The sequence below is a fragment of the Passer montanus genome, unplaced genomic scaffold, assembly GCF_014805655.1.
Source record: "Passer montanus isolate IOZ18808 unplaced genomic scaffold, ASM1480565v1 scaffold41, whole genome shotgun sequence".
Classification (NCBI taxonomy): Eukaryota; Metazoa; Chordata; class Aves; order Passeriformes; family Passeridae; genus Passer; species Passer montanus.
The window spans coordinates 3,253,739-3,280,395 of NW_024368930.1; the positions used below are offsets into that span (position 1 = coordinate 3,253,739).

At 43.7% G+C, this 26,657-nt stretch overlaps 2 protein-coding genes and 1 long non-coding RNA gene across 10 annotated transcripts in view; 2 read left to right on the forward strand and 1 right to left on the reverse strand.

Moving 5' to 3' along the window:
* The window catches only part of STX16 (syntaxin 16), a 12,395-nt gene extending 347 nt beyond the window's left edge, over window positions 1-12,048 (forward strand). For 2 of the 8 annotated variants that reach the window (XM_039719243.1, XM_039719247.1), the window contains exons 2-9: window positions 2,177-2,188; window positions 3,348-3,455; window positions 4,449-4,589; window positions 5,180-5,342; window positions 6,229-6,320; window positions 6,469-6,612; window positions 7,112-7,192; window positions 8,222-11,069. In XM_039719243.1, coding sequence (XP_039575177.1) covers window positions 2,177-2,188; window positions 3,348-3,455; window positions 4,449-4,589; window positions 5,180-5,342; window positions 6,229-6,320; window positions 6,469-6,612; window positions 7,112-7,192; window positions 8,222-8,326 — 846 coding nt within the window. In that variant the 3' untranslated portion in view covers window positions 8,327-11,069. The other 6 variants (XM_039719248.1, XM_039719244.1, XR_005628664.1 and 3 more) reach the window with 5 other exon arrangements.
* A 628-nt stretch (window positions 12,049-12,676) lies between these two features.
* Window positions 12,677-26,265, forward strand: NPEPL1 (aminopeptidase like 1). The gene is made up of 12 exons (XM_039719361.1): window positions 12,677-12,912; window positions 13,674-13,859; window positions 15,049-15,219; window positions 17,786-17,875; window positions 18,533-18,614; window positions 18,792-18,934; window positions 19,490-19,567; window positions 22,053-22,153; window positions 22,774-22,897; window positions 23,243-23,419; window positions 24,050-24,160; window positions 25,382-26,265. Exons 1-12 carry the CDS (start codon window positions 12,763-12,765, stop codon window positions 25,538-25,540), a joined length of 1,572 nt encoding a protein of 523 aa, XP_039575295.1. The 5' UTR covers window positions 12,677-12,762; the 3' UTR covers window positions 25,541-26,265.
* Window positions 24,518-25,371, reverse strand: LOC120507094. Its single transcript, XR_005628673.1, has 3 exons — window positions 24,691-25,371; window positions 24,613-24,657; window positions 24,518-24,541 (listed from the first exon to the last, which is right to left on the reverse strand). It is a non-coding gene; the product is annotated as an uncharacterized LOC120507094 (long non-coding RNA).
* Window positions 26,266-26,657: the final 392 nt, after the last annotated feature.

Below are 26,657 nucleotides of genomic sequence, written 5' to 3' on the forward strand. Positions count from 1 at the left end.
CTCCCTGCCTCCCCCCGCCCGTCCCTCCCCACCCCGTGGGTCCCGTTCTCCCACTCCTTCACGTTAAGGAATAGAAGAGATCTGCGTGTGCTGCTCCGTGCATAATGAACCAGTTTCTGTTCTAAAAGCTCCGTGTGGGCATTGGCAGGGGGGGTTTGGTGCCTCCTTACCCAAAAGTAAATTCATGCAGCAGAACTCTTCTATTCACCTCACTGTGGGCACTGTTAAATGCACTGGTGGAGTTTAGTCCATTGCTTGAATCTCTCCATAAGTTGCCCTGATGTTCATTGCCCTTTTTATTTATCCCTAAATGCAAATAATACTCGAACACGTCTGTGACAAAGGGCATTCTAGATTCTAGTGTAGCTCCACTTTACAGAAACTTCCAAAAGTTACTGGTTCAGAGGAGTTTCTGTGGGTTTTTCCAGGTTTTGAGCTGGTCAGGCTGTGATGGGCTGCTTGGCAGCTCTGCTCAGCTTTTCACACTTTCTGTTTGAACTCATCATTTATTTGTCACAGCAGCCAGTAAATATCTGCTGGCAGTCTCATCACTGTAAATAGCTTTACTTTAATGCATTTTTGTTGGGAAAAGCAGTGCTTCCTGTTGCTGGCAAGGGTCTTTGTTCATTGCCAACTTCATTACACCTGTGTCTAAGAAGCTGTGTATTAAATTGCATTTGGAGAACAGGAAATGTCAACAGTAATTTGTATTTTACCTGTGTACTTTGCCTCTACGTTTAGTGCTTGTCCATTTTTCTAATGTCACCTCTGTAGATCCTTGGGCTTTTTAAAATATCACCTAGAAAAAGTGAATATTTTTTAAAAGTTTTATATTTTAAAAATATCACCTAAAAAAACATTCCAAACTATTTTGAACTCACTTCTCCTGAGCAATGAAAGTGCACTTCACCCAGCAGCCAGTGCAATGACATTGAGCATGTTACACACCTGCACCAGATCCTGAGTGCAGTGTTTGCTCACATTCATGGAAGGGGTTTGCTGGCTGCTCTCGGGAGGGCAGTGCAGGCTCCAGTCCTGTGTGCAGGGGTGAAAGGGGCCGTTCCTGGCCCTGCAGAGTGCCCAGGTGTCTGTTCAGCCAGAGCTGTGCAGTGCTGTGGGCTGTTGGTCCCTCATGGTTGGGTGCCTGCTGCTGGCAGGGTTGCAGCTTTCCCTGGGCTGGTGGCCCCAGGCCAGGCTGGCAAATTGCAGCCCACAGCACTTCAGCTTCCCTGAGTTCATCTCCAGCTTTCCCCTCGAGAAATCCTTCGCTGTGAGAACTCTGGCACTCCTGAACTCAGACAATCCAAGCAGCACCTTCAGCAGTGGAGTCCTGGTAGAGACTCCACTGCTGAGTGGAGTCTCCAGGAGCTTGGGGAGTCTCCCAGGGGATCCTCAGCTGGTGCTGCTTTGTTAAACCACGAGGATTCTGTCCAGTTTCAGGTCTGACTTGCCAATCTTGGAGTGAATCCCCTTTTGCTCACACGTGCAATCAATTCACTTTGCTCACACATGCCCTCCCCGGTGCAGGGGCTGATGAACAGAAGGTGCAGATTCCTGTCCTGGGGTATTTTCCCAGATCCCTGCAGGGGTGATGTTCCCTGAAAGCAGAGCACAGCCCAAGTGTGTACAGAAGTGACTGAACATTTGCTTTTGCATTTTGTCCTTTGCTGTCTTTGATCCTGTGAGAACTGGGGTGCTTGTCAATGAATGTCCTTAAAAGCTTCTCTGTGCCCCCTCAATCATAACCCAGCCCAGAGGATGCTGAGTGCTGCAGTCAGACTGCCCTTGCTGCCATTCTTCACTGGGTTCTATTGCAGCTTTTCTGCCTGACATTTCAGCATTTAGAAACTTCACTGTGCAATTACTTTGTGAAACAAACCAAGCTCTTCACTTGATCTCTTATGTTCTTGCTGTTTACCAAGGAACTGAAATGTTTTTTTAAAAGTTGGTGTATTAAACAAAATGCTGACTTAAAATGCAATATCATTATGTATTTATTGATTAAGCATGTCTTAAAAGCCAGTTTGTTTGTTCTTGGTAAACCATCATGCTTTAAAAATAAATCAGTATTTTCTCAACTGACCATGCCCTATATCTGTCCTATGTCTCTTTTTTCCCTTTTATCTTTTGCTGTCTCTAACTGGATGGGGCTGATGGGATCCACAAATCACTTCAGGAGCTGGATGAGGTATTGTTTTTCACATTTTATTCTGCCATGGTGCATCAAGCCTACATCACTGAGCTAAATTATTCTGCTAGTTTATAGAATTCCCTTGTATAAGATGAAGTGTCTTTGCACAGGCTGCACAGAGAAATCAAACATTTTGTGATGTTATATTATAAATAGATAAATGTATGAACCAGTCTGACTTATTGTGGGCACGTGGGGTAGAGTGACTTTGCACGGTGAAGCCATTAACTATTCTTCATGCTGGGCATAAATTATGAAAACTTTATTGATTGGGAAATAAGGTCAGGGATGAAGAAATTGCTTTCAAGAAAGAGTTGCTTAGGAAGGAGGGAGAATTGTTTTTATAAAAAGGGATGAGGTAGGGAACCACAAAACTTTCCAGGCCTGATAAAGGAAAATTACAAATTTGGGAGAAAATAGGAAGGGAAGTGTTTGTATGAAAGCTTTCCCAAGTAATCAGTTAATGTTGTGAGAGGTATCATTGGGGTAGGGAACCACAAAACTTTCCGGGCCTGATAAAGGAAAATTTCAAATTTGGGAGAAAATGGGAAGTGTTTGTATGAAAGCTTTCCCAAGTAATCAGTTAATGTTGTGAGAGGTATCATTGATGATCATCTGCAGTACTGCCTTGGCTATTTGTGTTTAGCACAATTTAATTATCATTAAGTAAGTAATTTAACCATTACTTTAACCATGAGATGCATGTCAGTTTGCAAGAGTGTTTGTTCTTCAGAATAACATTGTTTGAGAACAAGCAGTTACAAGAAATGTTTTTTCTGAGATTTTCCCAAATGCAGTTTCCAAACTTGCCAGGCCCAATATGAACCGTGCTGCAACATTGGCTGTGAAGTGTTGTCTGATGGAAATGCACCAACATGAGAATTACTTGAATTCTCACTGCAATACCACCTTTCCTCCTGGAAAATTTGCTAGGAATTTATTTGTAGAGTAACTCTAAGCTTTCAGGTGCTGCAGGGAGAGGGAGGGTGTGGCTCATTAGCACAGAGCGCCAAAGCAGGAGAGAGATGTTTGACCATGAACAAGCACGTGTCTGAGCTGAATTTCTCTGGGAAGGCATAGATGCTCTTTGTCTGGTGCTCAGGGGTTGGGATCTAATTAGCACCGAGCTAATTGGCTGTGTGTTTTCCCTGTGCAGCTGGCTGATGACCGCATGGCCCTGGTGTCGGGGATCAGCCTGGACCCCGAGGCTGCCATCGGCGTCACCAAGCGCCTGCCTCCCAAGTGGGTGGATGGGGCAGACGAGGTGAGTGTGTGCCTGCCACACCCAGCTGCACCTCCCACCGAGGGCTCTGGCACTCTTGTCACTCCCAGCCTGTCCGTTCCGTAGCAGAAATAGTACTGGAAGAATGATTCAAAAAATAATTTTAGTTTGAATTTTTGTTTGAGGCTGGTGAGGGGTCCAGTTGAGTAGACCCTAAAATGGTGGAGATGAGCAGTTCAGTAGGAAATGTTAGTCTTTTCTAGCAGGAGAATTTTTCTGTCTCTTCAGTGAGACCCTAAAATGGTGGAGAAGAGCAGTTCAGTGTTTGAAAACAGGAAATGTTAGTCTTTTCTAGCAGGAGAATTTTTCTGTCTCTTCAGTTCAGATACCTTGCAAGTTTTGGAAATGTTTGGACAAATGCAAGGGAATTATGCTGGAAGCATCTAATTAAAAACCTTTTCCAGTATTTGGAGTGTGAAGCTATTCTTGACTGTCAGAAAACCCTTTTTTTAAATGTACACTCAGAATGCATATTGGCTCATCAGTTTGTGTGGACAGAACCATTGTGCAGAAAGATGCTTAGTCTCCTTTTTACAGCTATCATAATCATCTTACAGATTTATTTTTAATTACTTGGTTGAAAGCATGGCATTTAATTTCTACTGTTGAGTTGAGGCTATTCAATTTCTGACAGAGTTGAAGGCGTGACCTGAATTTTCATTTATTTTTTTGGAAGTTGACTAAATCTTGTAGTGATGCTGTATAATTATAAAAATATTATTCCAACTTGAAGAAGCATATTTGAAAGCAGCAGTCTTGTCTAAGATTAATGAGTAGGTTTAAAAAAGTAGCAAACTCAAAGTCTATTAAAAGTATTCAGATTCTTAGTCAGCTTTTTATGTGGCCTTTAATAGTATTTGGTCTGCCTTTTATGTTACAGATTTCTCTCAATGATTTTTGTCTAACATTTGTCAGAACCCTTTCCCCTGAAGCGTGAATTAATTCCCTTTCTTCCTGTTGGGCTTTCTGTTTTAGATTCAGTATGATATTGCCAGGGTTAAACAGAAGATGAAAGAATTAGCCAGTCTTCATGATAAACATCTAAACAGACCCACACTGGATGACAGCAGTGAAGAGGAACGGGCAATAGAAATAACAACCCAGGAGATCACACAGGTACAGGGTGCTTTGGCTCCTAAATCTTCAGTTTGGGCAATAGAAATAACAACCCAGGAGATCACACAGGTAGAGGATGCCTTGGGTCCTAAACCTCCAGGCTGGCACATCTTTAATGCATTAGGATCAGGCTGTGGTTTGCTCTGAGCAAAGGATTTATTTTGTTATCAGTGTTGGAGTGAGCCAGAAGTCCTGGGCTCAGCTCTGAACTTCCCAACAAGTCACTTAAACCTCCCTGTTCTTTCCCCTTGGAACAGAATTGGGAGATTATCAAATGAAATTTACAGTTATCTCAGAGAAATCTCTATCTGCAGATGTCTATTCTGAGGCTTGCAGTCCAGCTAATTCTAATGAAGCAAATGTCTTTGGTCAGAGGGAATTTTGTCACTCTGCTGCCTTGTTAGCTCGAAGTTATTTGTTCATTTATGTTCTATTTCCATATCTTTTTAAACATTGCACGGGGCAAATTAAAAAATTATTTTGGAAAATTTAGAAATCAAAATATTAGCCTTGAATATGGCATTTTTGCAATGTGCTGTTTCCAGGGTGTGCTGCTGTGTGTTTTTGCACTAATGCAGGTGTTCTCTCAGTTATTCCACAGGTGCCAGAGGGCAGTGCAGGTGTTGCAGAGCAGGTCACGTACTTGCACCGAGCAAGAAGCACGAGTTCTCAGGAATGTGGTGTCTTCCTTGGCACAGTCCCTTCAGGACCTCTCCACCAACTTTAGGCATGCACAGTCTGACTATCTCAAACGTAAGCATAAGAGGTGGAACATGGGTTCCTTCTGTGGAAAGCACTCACTGAGCTGTGCTTGTTTTCTTGGCTGGGAAAACTGAAGCACAGCAGGGTTAAGTGATGCACACAGGACTAACTCAAGGTTAGAATTGGAGAGTTTGTGGTTCACAGCCCATGTTCAGACTGCTTTGTTCTACTTTTTCTTGTTGCTACACAAGAAATGTCATAGTTGAGCATATCAATAAAACCATATTTCATCCATCCACAATTTTAATGCATTTTGCTTCTCAAATTGTGGTTTGCAGAGCTGCATCTGGTACACTGGTGAAACAGCCACTGGTCTTCAGCCATTATACCTGCTGCAGATGGCAGGCTGTGACAGATAAAGATTAAGAGCTAGTCTGTGATAAATTAAAATTCTGCATCCATAAACAGATTGGAAGTGGAATCATTTCTGTTTAAAAGTAAAATTTTGTTCGATTCTGTTTTAAGCTGAGTCAGATTTTTTTAATCTTGAAAGAAACCCACAAAATCTCTATTTTTAAATTTAACATTGATATTTCTTCCTCCTGTGATATAAATAGCACAGGTGGAACTGAAGATCACAGTGCAGACAAGGAGTGTTCTAAGAGAATTTGTTACAAAATAGCCTGCAGTGATCACTCTTTAAGGCTCTTAACCTTCCTAAATTTTTTAACTTCTTGGAACATAACAACTTACAAATCAATGATTTAATCAGTCTTGCAAGTCTGGTTGAATTTGTTATGCTTTTATTAAAATAGTGTGATTTGTGTAATTTACTACCCAGATTTTCTTTTGTGTCCTTTTCTGTCTGGTACTTCAGACCTTACCCTGATTATAGTGTGCTTAAATATCATGCTCAAACATACTTTGTCTTTTACAGGTATGAAGAATAGAGAAGAAAGGTCCAAACACTTCTTTGACACCTCAGTTCCACTGATGGATGATGGGGAGGATGATACACTTTATGATAGAGTAAGTTGTTATTTCACAAATCCAATATGAATTGCATTTTCTCTTCTCAGATTGTAAATATCTGTCTGAGTTATGAAATCTTTTTATGCTTTTAATTATTTCCATGTCATTAATATTAGTTCAACATGTAAATCTTCTATTTCAACAGGGTTTTACAGATGACCAACTGGCACTGGTGGAGCAAAACACGCTGATGGTGGAAGAGAGGGAACGAGAAATCCGTCAGATTGTGCAGTCAATCTCTGATCTCAACGAAATATTTAGGGACCTGGGAGCAATGATAGTAGAACAGGTACATGGACAGCACAGTGTTAGTGAGAAATGGGACATTCCATGTAGTGTGAAGGCTTCCAGACTCACTTTTCCTAATTTGTTTCTTCATGCTCAGGTTTCCTCTGCTTGAAATCTGCCACAAGTTGAGTTAATGAAAATAAATGAATAAAGATTCAACTTGTAAGTGACTTAAAAAACAAAAAACATGGAAAGCCAAAGTTCACTTGGTTATTTCTCCCAGAGATCAGTTTATGTTAAGTTTGTCAGCCAAAAGCAGCTGGTCTGAAATTAAGATGATTATAAGGGATGTGATGGGAGATGGTGACAGAGCTGCTGTTAGGAACTGAGCAAGGAATTTGCTTAATGAAGTCCCAACTAGTTCTGTAAAAGTTCATTGTTTACATAGCTCATGAGCTGTTTGCTGTGAGTGTTGTTAATTACTCTGCTGCTTATGATAACATTGCTTTATGAAGTTCATTTAGGTTCAATTTGGTGCTTGTTTTCTCCATTTTATTTAGGGAACAGTTCTAGATAGAATTGACTATAATATTGAACAGTCATGTATGAAAACTGAAGAGGGTCTAAAACAACTGCATAAGGTAAGCTGATGGAATACTTAAGCCATTTTGCATATCTAACAAGCATTTTTAATTAAATAGCTATTAAGTTAGTTTTCAGTTGGACCTTGTCCCTTTTAGAATTTCCCTCTGTACAGTATGAAATGTCCAGCTGTACTGCAGGAGGAGCTTCCCATGTAACTCCTCTTAATGTCATGCTTGATGCCTCGAGTTGATTTCTTAAAAGACCTTCTGGGCATCCAGCCAATGTGCTTTGATATTTATATTGCTGACCTGGTGGGACCTGTCTGCAATTCTTTCTCTCTTTGAAAAGCCAGGCACTTGGGAATAGGGCTGGTTATTGGGTACCTCACTGCAGATTTTAGTTTGAAAACATTATCTCAATCATGTGAGCAGAAAAAATAATTATTAATGTTTTCTCATCTGACACTTGTTAGATGTCAGGTCCAACCTTTTGCTTTAATGTGAAGTTTTCTATGAACACCTGAAAAGTTTTCAAAACATTGATCAGAGTTCTGTGGTCATTTTGTTTCAGTTTTATTTTGAAGGCTTATTAATTAAAGACAAAATACAAGCTTTGTTTTGTTTAGCTTCTATTAATAGACTTCCATTTGGCCTTTGGAGAGTTTCCTCTATGTTGTATCCTATTAATTCCCCTGCAAAAAGGAGGAGAGGGATGAGAAAATATGGTTGGAAGAAAGAAGGAATGAAGCAGAAAACCTGAGAACCAACTCAAAAATAAAGCTAATTGAAATTAAATAAAAATGCACAGCTGACTAGGTACAACAAATGTGCCTATTAAAAAAGGAATTTTGCTGTGAATTTTAATGTCCTTCAAACATGGTACAGGAATCTTCCCTCAGCAAACTGAGTCTTTAACACAGGTGGGTGTGACTTCAGTGCACATTTACCTTCCCTGGAGCTTCTGGTGCAGATCAGAGTTACTGTGTGGGAATTGCCTGCAATATACATTACACTTACACCAAACAAGAGTCTGTACTTCAGCCTTGCAGAAATCTGATTATTAACACTTTCCTCTCTGTTTTACAGGCAGAGCAATATCAAAAGAAGAATCGGAAGATGCTCGTTATTTTAATTTTGTTTGTTATAGTAATTGTCCTTATTGTTGTTCTTATTGGTGTAAAGTCACACTAGGTTTCGCTTCATTTTCTCATTTTTGGAGTTTCTGTGAACTTTTTTCCCAATGTGAATGGATGGACCTGCACTCCAGAAAGCTGCCTTTGAATGTACGAGCCCTTGTGGTGCAACGTCTGTGCAATGTTTCTGTAGAATTCTTCAAAGTACAAGTTTGGTGGTCTGTGAGGTGTTTGTAAGGATTATATGGAAAATGTCAGGAAATTTGATACTCCCACACAAAAAAATTTGGTGCTCTATGCAGAGGTATTTTGAAACACAGTACTTAAGAATAATTAAAAATTGAAGTTTACCAGTGACTACAGTAATTAGTGTGTTACTGTGAACAAAAATGTGTTGTCTTCTATATTCCTGTGTCATAATTGTTACAGGCTGCAAATTTAAACCATGTTACTGATTCAGTGGGACTGGATGTCAAAAAATTGATCTTGATGTAAAATTTGTTTAGACACAAAATTGTTTGATTGAATGCCCATTCTTCCAGACTCAAAAACTCCAAAGAACTGGATAGGCAGCTAAAAAGAAAGCTTTTAGCAATCAGAACATAATCCAACCCCTGTGATCTTAATTTAGATACTGCACCATTACTAAGAATCAGTGCTACTTGATCTTGTAAATAACAAGATGTAATCACTGGCATAATTTAACATGTTTAGTTAATTAAAAAATTTTCTGAGCTTGAGTAATCATGGGAATGATTTTCCTTCATTGAGGTGATCATATTTTTTTTTCATGCATTATTTTTTTAGTTAAAGTACAGACATTACATTAGAGCAGTGAAGTTAAGCTGAAAAAATGGAGTAGAAACCCAAAAAGAGAATCTCTCTGGCCTGCTGCAGTGGGTCTTGGATCTTTCAAACTGTAGCTGCTGTATAAATTGTTTATTTTACAATGCATTTGTCCATATGGGTTATGTTTTTTGTATAAGGAGTAGCTTCACTACAGTAGATATTACATCCATTTTCCCTGACAGAAAATTCTCTTTCAAATGTCTGCTTGGGAGAGGTGTTTGGGGTCTTTTACTGACCATGAGAGATGTCATGCAAGTGACATCTTATAAGGCCTTCAGTGGAGAATTTGGGGTTTTCACTGCTTTTTTCAGTGGAAAACTGCTGCAGGCCATACAACAGAAATTAAGACAACATAAACTAATAAAATACTCTTAATTTAATTCAGGCCTGAAATGGTGTGCAATTGTAGAGGCCTTGTCTTAATATTTTTAATATTGCTTTTTATATGTTTGGTTGTTTTTTTTATTTCCCCAAAGGGACTGTAACTTCCTTCATTTTCTGACTGATACAAGTGCTCCCCACAGACCTGCAGAGATGCTCTGCTCAAGCCCCAGAAGTGCAGGTTCAAACTCTGACACTGAAGTTGCATCTGTTGCCTGCCCTGAGTTTCTTTACTCTGTGCTAAAGAGGACTTGAGACGTGGCTTTAAACTGACCATTTTCAGGGATGGACCTGAAAGCAAAGACTGCAAAACCATGAAAGCCTTGGCTTTTTGTGGGGCTTATGAAAAGCTTTGTACCACTCTTGTTACCTCTAGAGAAAGGGGATGTTGAACCACCAAAAAAACTGCCAGTTCAAACTCTCCATGGAATTCATGGAGTAAATTGGTGAGAGGAAGAATGAGGCTTGTGTTGGGTGTGCAGCTCCCCTGTTCTGGTGATAGATCTTTCAATGATCGTGAGTAAAACTACTGTCTCCCTCGTGCTGTCTGCATCACTTGGTGTGAAGCAGCAAATGGCTATAATTTAATATACTGTATTTGCAACTTTCTCTCTAACATGAGATCGTGTTATTTATTTCTGTCTTGACCGGTGCTTTTGACATTTTATCATGGCAGATGGTTTCAAAGAAGTAATAAAACACTTCCAACCTAATTGGGCAATTATTCTTTTTTTATTTAAATTATAAACTGAAAGAAACTTTTGTGATGTTAACATGTTTCTGTTCTTCATAATAAATGAAAGTGGCAGTGATGTGAAATACCTTTTTTTTAAAAAGTAACTTTCTGTAGCACAATGGCATTTGCATTGTCAAGAATTATTTCCCATAAGTTATGCCCACTGTCTACCTATTTTCTACCCAAATTCTGTACAAGGAAATGCATTTTTAATGAGGTTAAACTCAGATGTCAAGTGTCCTGTGTAACTTGAGCTGGAATTTATTGAAGCTTGATTCTATTGAGGAAGAAAACTCGGGAGAGGCTGGATTCTAAATGATTGCTGGTGTGTGGCTTACTGTGAGTCAGTCTGAATAACTGGCAGCAGTTCAGCCAGACCTGATGCTGAGCTTTGTGGGAGCATCCCCACAGGAGGGGATCTGTCTGTGCCTTTGGGCAGTGAAAGCCAGCAAAGCCACAGCAGCTGCTGCCTCCTCAGGTGTTCAGGAGCTGCCTGAGCCTCCTGCCCAGCCCTGGGCATCTCTGTGTGCTGCTGCAGCCACAGCCGGGACCCTCTCTCAGCCCAGGGCTTCTCCATGGCTGCTGGATTCCTCTCGGCCTGTATGGAAGCTCAGATTCCTTACAAAAGAACTCAACAGCATGGCTAAAGCGACTCCCAAGGATCTGTGTCTCCTCACCTGGTGGGAATGGCCTGTAAAGCTGTTGCTAGTACACAACAGCTATTGATAGTTTCTTCATTAAAATGCATGTGAGCGTGCAAAAAATGAGCTGCAAGTTGTTAACAGAAATTAATTACATGCCAAAAGGACAGTATTAAAAGCACTGTAATAGCAAATTTATTTTTCCTGCAAGTTTTCTCTAGAAACTGAAAATTAATGTGGAAGAATTGGTTTTTCTCTTGCTGATTTTTGGAATGCGCTAAAAATTAGAATGTCTATCCTTAATGCTGTGTTCACTGCCTAGATTGCATTGATTTAAGGTTTGCTTTTATGAACCACAACACAGAGGAGTCTTAACTGCTTAAGTGTTTGGAAACTGCTTTTGGTACACCCTTGCAAAACTTAGGTTCTTGGATAGGTTACAATGAAACTGATTTGGTTGAAAAAAATATGCTCACTATTAAAAAAACCCCAAACCAAACAGCAACCTTAAACGAAACTCATTAAAACAGGGAATTCATTATAATTTTGCATATTAATTACGATGGATTGTGTAAGATTATATTTTACTGGCTTAATTCCATGAATACTTGTAGAGGATCAATAACTGGAAGACAGGTCCTTGCTGCAGGTTCTGAAGCTCAGACAAATAGAAATGTTTGCAGCTGCTGGTGGTGGGATGCTCACAGGGAGTTTCTGTAGATAAAATTTATTTCCTCAGTCCATTCCCTTCAGGAGGACCCTCCTCTGCTGCCCTTAACTGCAACAAAAGGATCGTGTGTTAGGTGAGTGTTACCTACTGTTTTATTTGCTTTTCAGATGCTGTGGCTTCAGGGAATGTGCTGGTTTTGGGCTCTCAGAGCAGCAGGAACAGCAGAGTTTGAACTCAATGATTGGGAGCTTACTGCCTGGAGGAATCCTTGGAATGTCTCAATCCTGAAGTAATTGCTGTGTGTCCTCTCACTCCCACGCCCATCTTATGTGTTGGCATACCTGGACCCTGAGCAGTGTTTTCTGAGGCTCAGTAGAGGCTCGTTAAAGCTGGAGCCTGTGTATTGAGTTACTCTCCCATCTGTGAGGATGCACGACTGACCTCTGCAACAGATGTTCCTACAACTTTTATTTTCAATAAAGTTTCTGTGATGATCCTTCAAAGACCTTACTCTAGGCAAGTTTTTTGTTTGGGTTTTTTTTTGTTGGTTTTTGTTTTGTTTTGGTTTTGGGGGGGTTTTTTTGGGTTTTGTTTGTTTGTTTTTTTGTTGGTTTTGTTTGTTTGGTTTGGTTTTTTTTTTTTGTTTTTTTTTTGTTTTGTTTTGTTTTGTTTTGTTTTTTTTTCTGGAATTCAGCCTAGGTTTGGGGGTTTTTTTGTTTTTCTTTTAGGTGTATTTCCATTATATGCATCAGAATTCACTTTTCCCGCTTAGGTGGAAGATTGCACAGACCTTCCCGGCTCTCCTGGCTGCAGATCCATGAGCATTCCCCTTGCAATGGTCACGGCACCAGACCTGTCTGAGCTCCGGGAGCGCTCGCACAGCTGCCCGGGACAGGCTGGAACAGCCGGGGTGTCTGTGCAGGGCAGGAGCTGGCCTCGATGATCCCTGCGGGCTCCTTCCAAACCAGCCCATTCCGATAACTGCCCGCTGACCAAACATTAATAAGAGGCGCTTGGCAACTATTAAAAGATCAGAATAAACACCTTAGTCTGCTCCCACCCACCACGCAAGGGCACTGTGAACAGGCACGTGGGAAGCCCCGCTGGCCGGAGCCGGCCCGGGCCGTGCCCGGCGCTCCGCGGCACCGGCGCGTCCCCGCCCCGCGGAGCCGGGGCCGGGCCCGGGGCGGGGCGGCGCGGCCGGGCCGGGCAGGAAGATGGCGAACGTGCAGCTGGAGTTCCAGGCCAGCGCGGGCGAGGCGGACCCGCAGAGCCGCCCGCTGCTCGTGCTGGGGCAGCTGCACAACCTGCACCGCCTGCCCTGGGCGCAGCTGCGGGGGAAGCTGCAGCCGCGGGTCACCGAGGAGGTGAGGCCGCGCCGCGGGTCCGCGCCCCCTCAGAGCCCGGCGGGGCTCCCGCGCCGCGTGTCCGCCCGGCCCAGCGGCCTCGCGGTGCGGAGCCTGTTGCTGCGGCGGGGCCGCCCGGGCAGCCGCTCCCGCAGCCCGTGTGCCCGCCCCGGCGGGGGAAAGGCGCCCTGCCCTCTCTGAGGGGGCTGCAGCGAGCGCTGAGCCCCCTCCCCGCCCGCCGCCGCTGCGGTGCGAGCTGCGGACCTGTTTGTTTAGCGGTGGTGATGGCTTGTGGTAGAATGATAAACGTTTTGCATTGCGGCTTTTAGGTCGCTGGATGTTTGGCAGGGGTTTTTATGCAGGGCTCCCCAGTGTCTTAAGACAATATTTACCCTTCTTGGTTTTTATTTGTTTTTAATTAAATTGCTATGTGAAATAATAATTCGGAGCTAGTAAATCATTCCTTGTATTTATCACTAGGAAAACTGTCTCAAGTTAAGAAAGCTCTGAACCAGCCTGTGCACTAAACAGTGTGGTTTTAGGTTGTAATTCAAATGGCTTAAAGCAGATGCTTGTAATGGAAAGTACGTTTATATTTTCTGGTTAATGAACAGGTTTGTCAAATTTCCTGTTTCTTTTCACTCCAGAGGTTGTTGTGCACAATTTCTTTGTTTCCGACACCTAAACCCCTGTCATTAAAAAGTGCCTAAATACAGCAGGAGTGAGGTGGGAAGGAAAGCCTGGCGCAGCTCTTTGTCTTTAAATCCTCCTTTTCTCCCCAGGTCTGGCAGTCTGCTCTGAGCACGCTGAATCCCAACCCCACGGACAGCTGTCCCCTGTACCTGAACTACGCCACGGTGGCCGCGCTGCCGTCCAGGGTCAGCCGGCACAACAGCCCCTCGGCCGCGCAGTTCGTCACCCGCCTGGTCAGGAACTGCCTGCCCGGGGGCGTCCACAGATGCATTGTTGTAAGTGCCTCTTGCAGTGCTGCTGGTGACACGTCTAGAGAGTGTTTTCTCGACTTTTCCGGGTTGTAGCTGTCTCCAAGGAGACTGGAGGTGGACGAGTTTGACTGAAATAATTACACTGACATGAGTGGTTTTGCACTGGCATGTAGGCAAGACCTGACTGTAATGGCTTGTGCATGCTCAAGCACATTAGGAGGAGGAAATTAAGGCTGGATTCATGTGGAACATCTTCAGCCAGGAATGCCCATGCAAAATGAACTATTCGTGGCTTTTTCCAAGCTAGGATTTGGGATGTCAGCACATGCTTCAGGAGGTTGATGTAGCCTGAGTGTGGAGGGTGTTATGTCTGTATCACAGAACCCATGAGAGGTGCTTTGCTTGTGTTGTTCAGTGAGTTTTAAAAGTCTTGGTGCAAATAATGCTCCAGTGTGAGCCCTTTGCAGCACTCACTCTTGGACTTCTTTAGTCATCTTCTATATGAGCCTGATGAATTTATTTGTTTCTGTGGGTTCTCCAGTTAATATCAGATTTGTGGGTTGTTGGAGAAGACTCAATCAGTCAGTGTCAGTGACAAAATTTAGTAGTATTCTTCACTTATTTGCAAGAATAATAACTCTGCTTAATTTTTATCCTTTGAAAATGTTTAACTGAAACTGCTTTCCATTGGTAATTTCTGTAATGAACTCTGAGAAATAATCTACCTGCTAATGAACTTTTGGGTTAATGCTAGCCACATTCTCATACAATTTCTGCCTTCACATCCTCATATAATTTCTGTCTTTGTTACTTTTGTTTTGAGCACATTTTGGTGATTCCTGTGCCTTTTTTGCTCCTGATGTGTAGGCTAACCTGCGTTAATTGCACTGGTATAATTACAGCAGTCCAGCTCCCTTACAAGGATGAGCTAATTGCAGCAGTGTAATTCATCTCCATAGGGGAAATGAGCTGGAGCAGTTCACTGGGGTGCTTTCCCTCTGCCTCTCTGTCCATGCAAACACCACCAATGAGCAATGTTATTTCCCACCCGGCTCCTTTCCCCCTGTTCCCCAGTGATACCCCAGCAGGTGTTTGAGTGCAGCCTTGCACTCGGGTGCTGGCTCTTCCCCAGTGATACCCCAGGTAAAGATGTTTGAGTGCAGCCTTGCACTCGGGTGCTGTGTGACGTGTTTGCTGCTGGCTGCTGTTGCAGATGGTGTGTGAGCGCTCCGAAGTCTTCGCCTCGGCCTGTGCCCTGGCCAGGGCCTTCCCCCTGTTCACACACCGCTCCAGCGCCTCCAGACGCACCGAGAAGAAAACTGTGACCGTGGAGTTCTTCCTGGTTGGCCAAAACAACGGACCAATGGAAGTGGCAACGCTTAAAGTAAGATTTTGGGGGTTTTCTCTCGCCTTTTCCTTCAGTTTGTTGCACGTGCGAATGCATCTGTCTCAAAATGCCTCAGGAATAGGTGTTGTGTAATTATCTTAGCTCAGGGTTCCTTGATCAGTTCTCAGCATCTGTCAGTGGAAATACTGAACAGATTATTGCAGCAGATGCTGAGGATGTTCCTCAGAATTTACATTTCAGGGGTGTAAAACACCAAACAAACAGCACAGAGAAAAATATCTCCTTTCTCATGTGTTATCACAGATGCAGACTCTGGTTTCAGCCTTTAATATTACACTGCTTTTGGTGTGTGGGCTCTCACTTTTTTCTACCCAGGCAAAAGCTGTGTGTGACTGTGTGTGACTGTGCAGGTGAATATCACAGTGAAGTCACTAAAAGTCACCTAACAGGGATCACATATGGCCTCTGCTATTTCTGTCTGGTGTAGCTCTTTGGCTGAGTTGTTCTGGCAGAACTGTGGCCAGAAACAAGACCCTAAGAAACAAAACAGCTTGGAGATGAGCTGTACATGACAGTGAAATATGTCCAAGTCATCTTTTGGTGGCAGAAAATCAAAGACTGTTTGCCTTGTTTAACTGTTTCAGAGAGGAAATTCCACATCAGGTATCTGTTGGCATGCCAGGTCGTTCCTCCTCAAGATCCATAAACGTAAAAGCTGTTCCAAGATTTGCAGTTAATCTGTTAGGGAACTCCCTGTTCAGTGTTCCAGGTTCTGTGCCTTCGTACAGATGGATACTTCCTTAGCTGATCAGTCAGTGAGGTTACAGAAATCCCTTAAAAGTTTTGGCAATGCATTTGACAAAGGATATGGTGTTGCTGCATTTGAAATTCACAGAAGTACAGCCTTAGGGTTTTGGTTTTTTTCAGTGTCTTTTCCTCTGTGCTTGATCTTTACTCTGTGAACTGATTTGGCCCCAGAAAATGGTGCCAGCCCAGTTTTCAGCAAAGTGGCAATGACAGGCGTGCTGAGAGTACAACTCTTGATCACTCCATTTTTCCATACCCCAAATCAGAAAAAGCATAGCTGGTGTCAAAAATAGTTCCTTCAGATAGGTAGATTCCAAACCACTTGGGTTATTTTTAACTTAAAAACAAAGCTGCAATTATTTCTACCTCCCATTTTTCCTCTTGATGTCAATGCCAAAAATATTACTGGCTTCCTCTTAGCTGAGTTTGCACCCCTTAAATTCAACCAGCACCAGACAGCTAATGCAGAGCATGGAAGAGGCATGTGGTAAGACATTTTTATCTCAGCCTCTCCCTTGGCATGTTGTATTTTACACCTAGTGCATTGTACAGGGTATTTTATGGTGAGGACTAGCAGGGATTGTCAGAGCTTTGCAAGGTACTTATTAAAGGCTGCCATTTCCCAGGTTCTCTGGAGCACTCTGGAAACACAAACACAGGCACAGCTTATTTCTGGAAGTCATGCTGCTCCCCTGGGGCTTGGCCTTGGGGTTAGAGCACCTCCTTTTACCTGCCTGGCCCTAACAGGGAATCACTCCAGACAGAGCTTGGCTCCTGAGGAGGTCCTTACCCCTTCAGGGACAGTAAAGCAATCAGAAGTAATTGCAGGGAATTGGGCACCATTCCAAAGCAAGCCAAGGTTTAGGGGTGTGCTGGGATACAAATGTGTGGAGTCCTTAGGTTGGGCTGGCCAAGGCAAACTTCAGATAGCTCAGCATGAGTGAGTGAGTGTCCAACACCTCAGATTCCTGTGAAACCCATCTTGACTCACCCTCGTGCTGTGTGTGGTCCTCAGTGTAGTGTGGCTACTGGAAAGCTTGCACAAAGTTTCCTTCCCTCAGGTCTTACAGCTTCAAGTTGTTAGTTCGTGGGAGTTAAAAGTTGAAGCTTGGTGTCTGGTGTCTTCATGATCCTTCTTTTGCCAGCAGGATCTTCTGTAAGGAAACAGCCTTGCCTGCTTGACCATTTTGATTGTGTCCACTCTTGCTTAGATTAGCTTTTGCTCAGCCCAGGTGAGAGTCAGTCCATTTTGCTGCAGAAACCAGGGAACAGTGCATGTTTACACAAACATGGAATGTTCCAGTTTCCCCATGGACCTGCCATATAGAATGTCTCACAGCAGTGATTTTATTTCCCTCAGCCACTCTGCCTGCCCTGTAGAACTCTGCAGTTTCCCATTTTGCAGATTACACAATCTCTGCAGGTTTCCAACCCCAGCAGCCCATAAGCTCATTGTGACTTCCTGAATTAGCTGCCTCTTATCTTTCTTTCCTCCATTTCACATTGCCTTCTTGGTCTCCCTTTGGTAATGGAGAAAGATACTCATTTTCAACACCAGTTTTGCTCAGTAAAAGAATACAGTTGCTTAGAAATTAAAGCACATAGTAAAATAATCTGGACGCACACACAAAATAATGGTTAGCTTGGCTGACATTGTTTAACTGTGCCTGTGGTGGTGGCAGTTAAGCATTAACATGCTCCAGAGGAGCCACACATCTGGTGCTGGCTGCAGAGGGGTGAATGCAGAGCTGTGCCAGAGCCCAGCCCCTCCAGGTGTCCTCCCTTGTGTTTGCAGTGCCTGGCCAGTGCCACCGAAGGCGTCCGGCTGGCCGCGCGCATCGTGGACACGCCGTGCAACGAGATGAACACTGACAGCTTCCTGGAGGTTGGTGATGCCCTCATGGGTGGCAGCTGCTAATTGGGGCTCTAGACTGCAGTAATCAAGCCCTGGTGTGGCTGTCTCTCGGCTGTGTGTCAGCAGGGGGAGGAAAATCCAGCCAGGGGTGCTCAGGCTCTTCCTCTGGCCTTTCACGTTTCATAGAACTGTGCAGGGTTGGAAGGATGCAGAGTTTACAGCTTGGAGTAGGGCACTGGGAAGGTGAAAAAATGAGTTCCTCATTTGGCCATGGCTCTGGATTCTTGTCTTAAACCTGATGGTGACCAGAGTTACTGAAATCATGGGACAGCTGATATATTTCCAAAAGAGTTTTATCATGAAGATCTGGAAAGCTGTTGAGAATGAAATTATTCCTGTCCTATTACATCATGATCCAATAGGGTGAACAGTTGTCCTTTACCTCAGAAGATTTCTTTTACTGGCAGAGTCTAAAGGTCAAATGTATATCTCATGCCATAGTAAGTCAAGGATGTGCCAGTGGAATTAGGCCATTGGAAAACCAGCACCACTCCCAAAATTGTGAATGTTTGTATGTGTATGCATGCAAAATCACAAAAACCACTTGACTGGGTACCTGTTTGTGTGGAAGGGCACAAATGTGTCTTGATGATTGACTGACAGTGTCTTTTTTTCTGAATTATTAAGGAAATCAAAAAGGTTGGCAAGGATCTTGGGATTACTCCTACCATAATCCGAGATGAGGAGCTGAAGGAGAGAGGCTTTGGAGGTACATCTTGTTGAGTATTACACTTTCTTCTTAGCAGGTGACTGGAATGTTTTGCCATTGTGATGTTTCATTTGCACATTCTTTAAACTGTTTTATTGCCCATAGTATTCCAAGAAAACACCCACAGGTGCTCCCTGCAGTCTTTCTTCCCCACAGGTTTAATTTTCTGTTTTCCAGGTATCTATGGAGTTGGAAAGGCAGCTCTGCATCCTCCAGCCCTGGCAGTTCTCAGCCACACTCCAGATGGTGCCACGCAGACCATTGCCTGGGTGGGCAAAGGCATTGTGTATGACACTGGAGGACTGAGCATCAAGGGAAAGGTACAGAAACCCTTCTTCTGCTGCTACCTTTGCTTACTCTGTTGTTTTGTTGTTTTCTGATGGAAGCAATTCAGATATTGTCTGCAGGAAAGAAAAGTACCTTTTTATTGAGTTAAATGCTTGCTCTGTTGTCATCCATGTGGACACAGACTGCCAGAGGAGAAGACCAAATGGTATTCAAGGACCACTGCAGAAAAATTCAATAGCAAGATGATATTTTGTCCTTGAAGTTTTGGCTGCTGAAGGGCAGAAAGTAGAAACAAAGATGTTTAATTTCTGGTTGCAAAGAAGCAAAACCCATTGGAGCTAGCCTTAGTGTGAAACTTGTAAACAACATTTTCTTTTTACTTTGCTAACAGTTTAGCGGCCCAGGTTTAGTATTTTTCAGTTCCAAGACCACCAATAAGCAGAGGCACTTGTTCCTTGTTTGTGTTGATGACAGCTGAGCACTGTCAAAACCAGGGTCTCAGAAGCATCAGAAACACTGGTTCTAGCAGGCATTGCTGTGAAATTCTCTTTCAAAGACAAAAAAATTCTGTGGTTCTGTTTAAACAGACTACTATGCCTGGAATGAAGCGAGACTGTGGTGGAGCAGCTGCTATTTTGGGTGCCTTCAAAGCCACTGTAAAGCAAGTAAGTAAAATGTGTTAATTGATATCATGTATCCCAGCACTGCCAAGGAGCTTGGATGTATTCCCAGAGACAGAGGCCTGTCTAATCCTGAAGTTCTGACCTGCCCCTGCTCTTAGTGAGCTTCAGCCACTCTGCTCTTTCTGCTATTCCAGGAAAATATTTCACATCTTTACTGGGATCTTGAAAATTGTGAGAAATTCCTTGAGTGTTGATTTTTTTAAGGGTCTTCCTTGAATTTCAGAGATTGTTCTATGGACTGAGTGGTTTCTAGTTCCTTTGATTCAAGACTGATTCAAGATTCAAGGTCTTCATTCAATAACTTGAGTTATCCAGTGCTGATTTTGTTTAAGCTGTGGGCTTTGGGGCAGCTGTTGTCACCTTAGCAAAGAAGGGGATGAGTGACTCTGGGATGTGAAGTCTTTCTGTATTCCAAATCCTGTGCCAGGTCTAATATTAACCTAGTGGGTAAATAGCAGCTCTGGTGTCATCAGGAGCTGCTTGTTGGTTTGCTTCTGTGGTCAGAAAGTAGTGGGGGAGCTGAGAAGAAGCCAGGTATTGAAATATGAAGAATTACAAATATTCCTATTTCACTTTAACAATGCAAACTGGGGAAAAGTGGCTGCTGCCAATAAAACTCTGCCCTCTCCACAAATCCAGTGACTGAGTCTTGCTGACAGAGTAGCTATTGCCTCCAAGGAGTATCCAAAGTTCAGAAAATATTTACTGCTGCAGATTAATGCATAGATCTGATGGATGCTTTGTCCAGGGGCTAGTCAGTGCCAAATTCCCATTTCTCAATAGTCTAGCTCTGTGCCTTGGCCCTAACAGCATGTTTGATGTGGAAAGATTGTAAACTTCACAGTTATCTGCTGAGAATTGAAATTGAAAACAGATTTGTGAGCTGCATCTCAGGCAGAATAACTACCTTGCATAACTAAATCCTTCAGAAAGTTATGTCAGAGGTCTGCAAGGGACAAGAGCTGGAATGTGGATCTTTGGGATAGCCAGGCTGGGGGGACATTGGTTCAGTCCTTGTTTCCAGAGTAGTTTTGTGTGTGATTGCCTGCCCTGAGAGAAGTTCCATTCACAGTCCCAGCAGATGTGAGCACGAGTCTGTCAGTTCATACACAATTACTGCAGCAGTGAATAAACTGCCAGTGATGTGTTTGGACTAACTGAGCCTGGAGAAATCTTTATTTGTAAAAACAAAAGAATGAACTCACTGCCTAATTTTACAGTCTCGTGTGAGAAGACCTGTAAATGACATCCCTGCAGAAAATATGTTCAGAGAGGCAGTGGGAAGAATTTGTTGTTACTATTTCAAGTCGTTTTTTTTAAATGCTTTTAAGACTAAAAGAAAGGGGGAAGAGGTTTCACTGAGCTATGCTTTGTCACAGAGACTGAAGTGGGAAATGTGTGCTGGATAGAAAGCTCAGTGGGAAGAAGGGCAGAGGTTATTTTCCATGTTCATAAAATATCTGCCTGCATGCTGTTCAGCAGTTATACATCATTATTTTAAAAGGCTTTGGATGGCAAAATTAAACAAGTGATTTTTCCTAGAAAGATGCATTTCCTCTATTGTGAGCTTTCCAACACAAGAGAGAAGAGAAAAAGATTGACTTAAATTTTTGATTTCTTTATTGTTAACATGATCCTGCATGTTAGCATAGTGAATCCTGCCTTTGAAGAGCTGCAGGCAGAATGAGCTTCAGGAAGAGGCAGCTGATACTGGAAATATATTTTCACTTTTTGACACTAGATTAGATTTTCTTGGTGTAGAAAAGTGCAGTGCAGAGCAGTGAGACTGTGAACAGTTGGGTCCTGGAGGGAAGGTCCATCCCCAGCAATGCTGTTTGCCCACAGCTGGGCTAGAAACTGGAATTACTTTCTGGCTTCTAAATGCTGCCTGTTATTTTGAAAGGTTTTGATTGATGCCTTTGCCCTTTAAACTTCAGAATATGAGCTGACTCAGCAAGCCCAGATTTCTTCAGCCACAGACTTTTATCAAGAGATTAAGAGCCAGGTTTTCCCCCAGAATTTGATGTTGTTAACTATCCCAGTTAAGGAGGAACGTTTTCATTTGTTAAATGCTGCTGACTCCCTGTCTGTTCCTAGAATCCCTCCACACAATACAACTGCTGTATAAATAACAGAATCATCATCCATTTTAAAATACCATCCATAACCACATTAGCACTTGACTTTAAACCAAAATTAAAACATTATGAGATAAACTAGCAGAGAGGAGGCTGAGAAAAAAAAGAAAAACACAACAAAACAGGTTAAAAATGCTCTGTGCCCCTCAGCAAGAATGACACATTCTGAAAAACCCAAGTAACACCCACCCACCTGTCCAAAAACCCCACCAGATTTCCTTTGAAAATTGTAGCATTGCTGTGAAGGGGTGTTAATCCCTCTCTGATTTCAGTCCCAGTACATCAGCTTGGTGTGAATCAAAAGCCTTTTCTCCCTCTGGTTGTTACAGGGGTTTAAGGACAATCTTCATGCTGTTTTTTGCCTGGCTGAGAACGCAGTGGGACCACGTGCAACGAGACCTGATGACATTCATGTTCTTTACTCTGGAAAGTAAGATTGTGTCTGTCCCTTTCCCATAAACAGAACAAACATCATTTTTCTGTTAATCTGAGAGCCATGCAGGTTGTGAAGCTGTCCATAAATCAGCTTCCCTAAATATTGATAATTGCATTTCAGACATCCATAGTGGTGAGTTTTAAGTGTGCTTAGATTTTCCTGTGGGGTGTGTGGAGATACATCACAATACATGGATATCATGAGCTGCACTTCCCTTAAAGCACTCAGAATTTAGGGGGTTTTTGTAGTAGAACCAGTTTTCTGTGTCCATCTGCAGCTGCACTGTGTGACAAACCAGCAAAGACAGGCCACCAATGGATCAGAATCTCTTTTAAGAACAGATGTTACTTCTTTGGCAGTAATTTGTAGAATCCCAGCATCACACAGGCTCAACAAGTAGAGCCTGCCACGAGGGCAGCACTGTCCTTTCCCTTTTCCTTGTGTGCTCTGTCTGGATGCTTGGAGCTGGGGAATAGCAGCCCTACAGACTTAGAGAGTCAAATAAGAGAAGCACACGATTCTGAGGCTGCTCTCTGAAGTATTCCAGTCCAGGCAGGTGAGTCCTGACTTCCAGCCTGGAGCAGTCCAGTGTGACATGGCCTCTCTTCTCCCAGAACTGTGGAAATCAATAACACTGATGCAGAAGGTCGCCTGATCCTGGCTGATGGAGTTGCTTATGCCTGCAAAGACCTTGGAGCTGATATCATTCTGGATATGGCCACTCTTACTGGAGCTCAGGTACAGCACTTCACACTCATAACTCGGCTTCTCTTCTGTTCTCTGTGCAGCTCTTTTGCTTTTGCATGCTTCAATGAAAAGTGGTGTTCTGATGGCATCAGCAGCTGATGTGAGCAGGCCAGTACTCTGTGTTTGCAGTTCAATTTATAATTACCAGAACTGATTTCTTAATAGTGATCAGGGTTTTCTTGTCCATGACATGGCTTCCAAGTCATACACAGAGTGTACAAGGGTACAAATTTAACACCATTATTTTCTAGCACCTGTTCCTGTTTTATACAAGGTTATATTGATGAGCAGTGGTGGAAGGGGACTTCTTCCTGATTTTGTCCTTCACCTCACCAGGGAATTGCTACAGGGAAATACCATGCTGCTGTCCTTACCAATAATGAGGAGTGGGAAAAGGCTTGTGTTAAAGCTGGCAGGAACTGTGGGGACTTGGTCCATCCTCTGGTGTACTGCCCTGAGCTGCACTTCAGTGAATTTACCTCTGCTGTAGCTGATATGAAGAACTCTGTAGCAGTAAGATTTCTTTTTTCTTTTAAATTTCTCTATTACATAAAAATATGTGTTTTGTAGACAATGAGCTGGCCTGCTGAAAGCTCTTCATGGGGAGCTTTTAGAAATGGGACACATTGTCCTGGTGTTCAGGGTCCTTCACCTGGGGCTCTGCAGGCTGTCTTTAGTGTCAGTTTTAAACAGGGTAAGGTATCTTTGGGCTGCTTGCCTTTTAAACATGGCCCTAAATGAATGCTGAATTCCTGGATGGAGACCTTTTAGGAGACCAAGATGGGCATTCCTCAGCTCATACATCACCAGCAGAGAAAGTAGCTGGGAGTGCAGAAACCAGAAACTGAGGATGGAGGCCTCGGAATTGCTGCAGCTGCTTTTGCTGCATTTGAGAGTTCCAGTGTGCAGTGAGGTTCTAAAAGCACTGCAGAAAGGAGTGTGGGCAGGAGGGGAATTGAGCAGGGCCACCCTGCTGCTAGGGACTAGGTCAAGGATTTACAGCCAAGTTGGTTTGCAAGACTGTTCTAGGGCCATTTGTTAAGCTTTGAATGAGATTTGTGTAACTGGCTTTCCTCTAGACAGAATGAGCCATTTACATTTTCTCTGCTGGTGAGACCAGCCCTATTTTCATTGCTCCCACAGGACCGAGACAACACCCCCAGCTCCTGTGCTGGGCTCTTCATTGCCTCCCACATCGGCTTCGACTGGCCGGGGGTGTGGGTGCACCTCGACATCGCGGCCCCCGTGCACGCCGTGAGTGCCTGCCCTGCTGGGGAGCACAGCTGGGGAACACAGCTGGGGAACACAGCTGGGGAACACAGCTGGGGGAAATCACAGCTGGGGAAAAACACCTGGGAAACACAGCTGGGAAACACACAGCTGGGGAACACAGCTGGGGAACACAGCTGGGGAGCACAGCTGGGGAACACAGCTGGGGAGCACAGCTGGGGAACACAGCTGGGGGAAAACACCTGGGAAACACACACCTGGGGAAAAACACAGCTGGGAAACAGCTGGGGAAAAACACACCTGGGGAAAAACACCTGGGAAACATACACACCTGGAGAAAAACACACCTGGGGAACACAGCTGGGGAAAAACACAGCTGGGGAACACATCTGTGGAAGAACACACCTGGGAAACACACCTGGGGAACACCTGGGAAAGCACACACACCTGGGAAAAAACACACCTGGGAAACACACCTGGGGAACACCTGGGAAAGCACACACACCTGGGAAAAAACACACCTGGGAAACGAACACACTTGGGGAAAAACACACCTGGGAAACACACCTGCTGCTGCCTGCAGGAGCTCTGGTTGGGTCCATCCAGCTCAGAAGGACAGAAATAGGTGGAGAAAAGGTCCTATAGAAAAGCACTGACTTGTCTCTGTTGCAAGTTTGTTGGTTTGGTAGTTTCATCTGTTCGTATTTTTCATTTTGGTTTTCAAACATTCTAACAGCCACTTTAATCAGTGACATCTTTATCATTGTGAGCATTGACAACTTGCCTGGTCTCTGTTCATGGCAATAATCCCAGCCTTCCATTTTCAACCACGTTGTTTTAAGATGATTGACCAGAATTGATCATCCTTCCAAAAATATGTTCCCTTTGGTGGAACTTGTGTATATTCTTTTTTTTTTCCTAAAAACCAAGCCAATTCACTCCACTTGCTTCTTTTCTTTTTTAAACCCAGTTTATTCAGCTCATATTCCAAACCCAGGCTCAGGCTGGGTGGGAGATCCCCTGCCCTGAACAATGCTGGCCTCTCTCCACCCACAAGTGGAGAGAGCTCTGCTCTCATGTGTTGGTTTAATCCAGCTGGGACAGATTCCAGTGGTGGTGAGGATCCAGCAGCACAGAGAGGGGCTGGCAGTGGCTGCTGACCACCACAGCTCTCCTTGGCTCAGTAGCCAAATCAAAACTCCTCCAGCTCCTCCAAGTGTGACCTGTGGTTTGGTTTTGTTCTAGGGTGAACGAGCCACTGGCTATGGCGTGGCCCTGTTGCTGTCCCTGTTTGGAGGGGCCTCTGAAGACCCTTTGCTGAAGCTGGTGTCCCCCCTGGGCTGCAGTGGGGACTCTCCCCCTGAAGGGATGGAGAGGGACTCCAAGAGACGGCGCCTGGTGTGACACAGCCCAGCCCTGTGGTTACCTCACTTTGCACTGACCTGTCCTCAAGCAATGAAATGTCACGCCTCAGAAATTCCCCCTTTTTTTTTATTATTATCATGATAAGATTTATTACTTGTTTCTGATAAAAACAGCCTGATGTATTGTTTAGTTTGGGGTTTTTTTTAAATTATTGGTGCACACAGTTGCTGAACAATATCAGTGGTGCAGAGTCCAGGCTCAACTAACTGTATCAGGAAGAGGCCACGTCCTCCTCTGAGCTCCTCACAAACCTAACTAAGTGCATTAATGCATGAGAAGCTCTCTCTAGTCTGAAGAAGCAACTGCAGCTTTGCTTACAAAGCCTTCTGAATTACTTATTATATGTGAGGTTTTATCAGACATTTCTGCAGGCCCCACTACATCTCAGAACACAGGACAGGAAAAAGAACTCCGTAGACTTGGCTTATTCAGAGACAGTTTAGCTTAGCAGCAAAGGGGATGTAGTGAGAAAAGGCCTATAGGTGCTGTTTGTGCATGTTTTAATGTTCTTCTGACCAGTAAAATCAGCAAGAAGGGTTCAGAACATATCTCTGTGTAATTTTCACATACAAATTACAGAATGTATTCATGTTAAATGAGGAAAACAATAGAGGGACTGTGATTGAGTAAAATCAGTTTACAAAGCAGAGTGGCTTCTTGCCACTTAATAAATTTATTATTATTAAAGAGGCTTACATATCCCATGTGGTGTTTTGTGGTGTTATTTACATTTCTGAGAACACTGAGTGCTCCAAAACTCTGTGTACAACATCATTACCCTGCTCACATTCCTCTTCCCAGCACTCAGAGCTGAGAGAGGAACAGCTTGCAGCTTGCTTTGGGGCAGCCCTGCAGAACTCTCTGATTGACTTCATTTGATTCAGCAGCAGTCAGGGTGCTCAGAGTGAGTTTCTGCACAATCCAGGCAGCTTCCAGGCACTGGTTTGGCTGGGACACCCACGGGAAGTGACTGGCCCCAGTTGATGTCATGGCAGTGACAGGGCTGGGAACAGAGAGACCAAGTCCCTGTGCTGGGGCTGCACAGCAGCCTTTGGAAGCATTTCCTGGCTCCAGCAGCGTCAGCAGTGAGAAATCC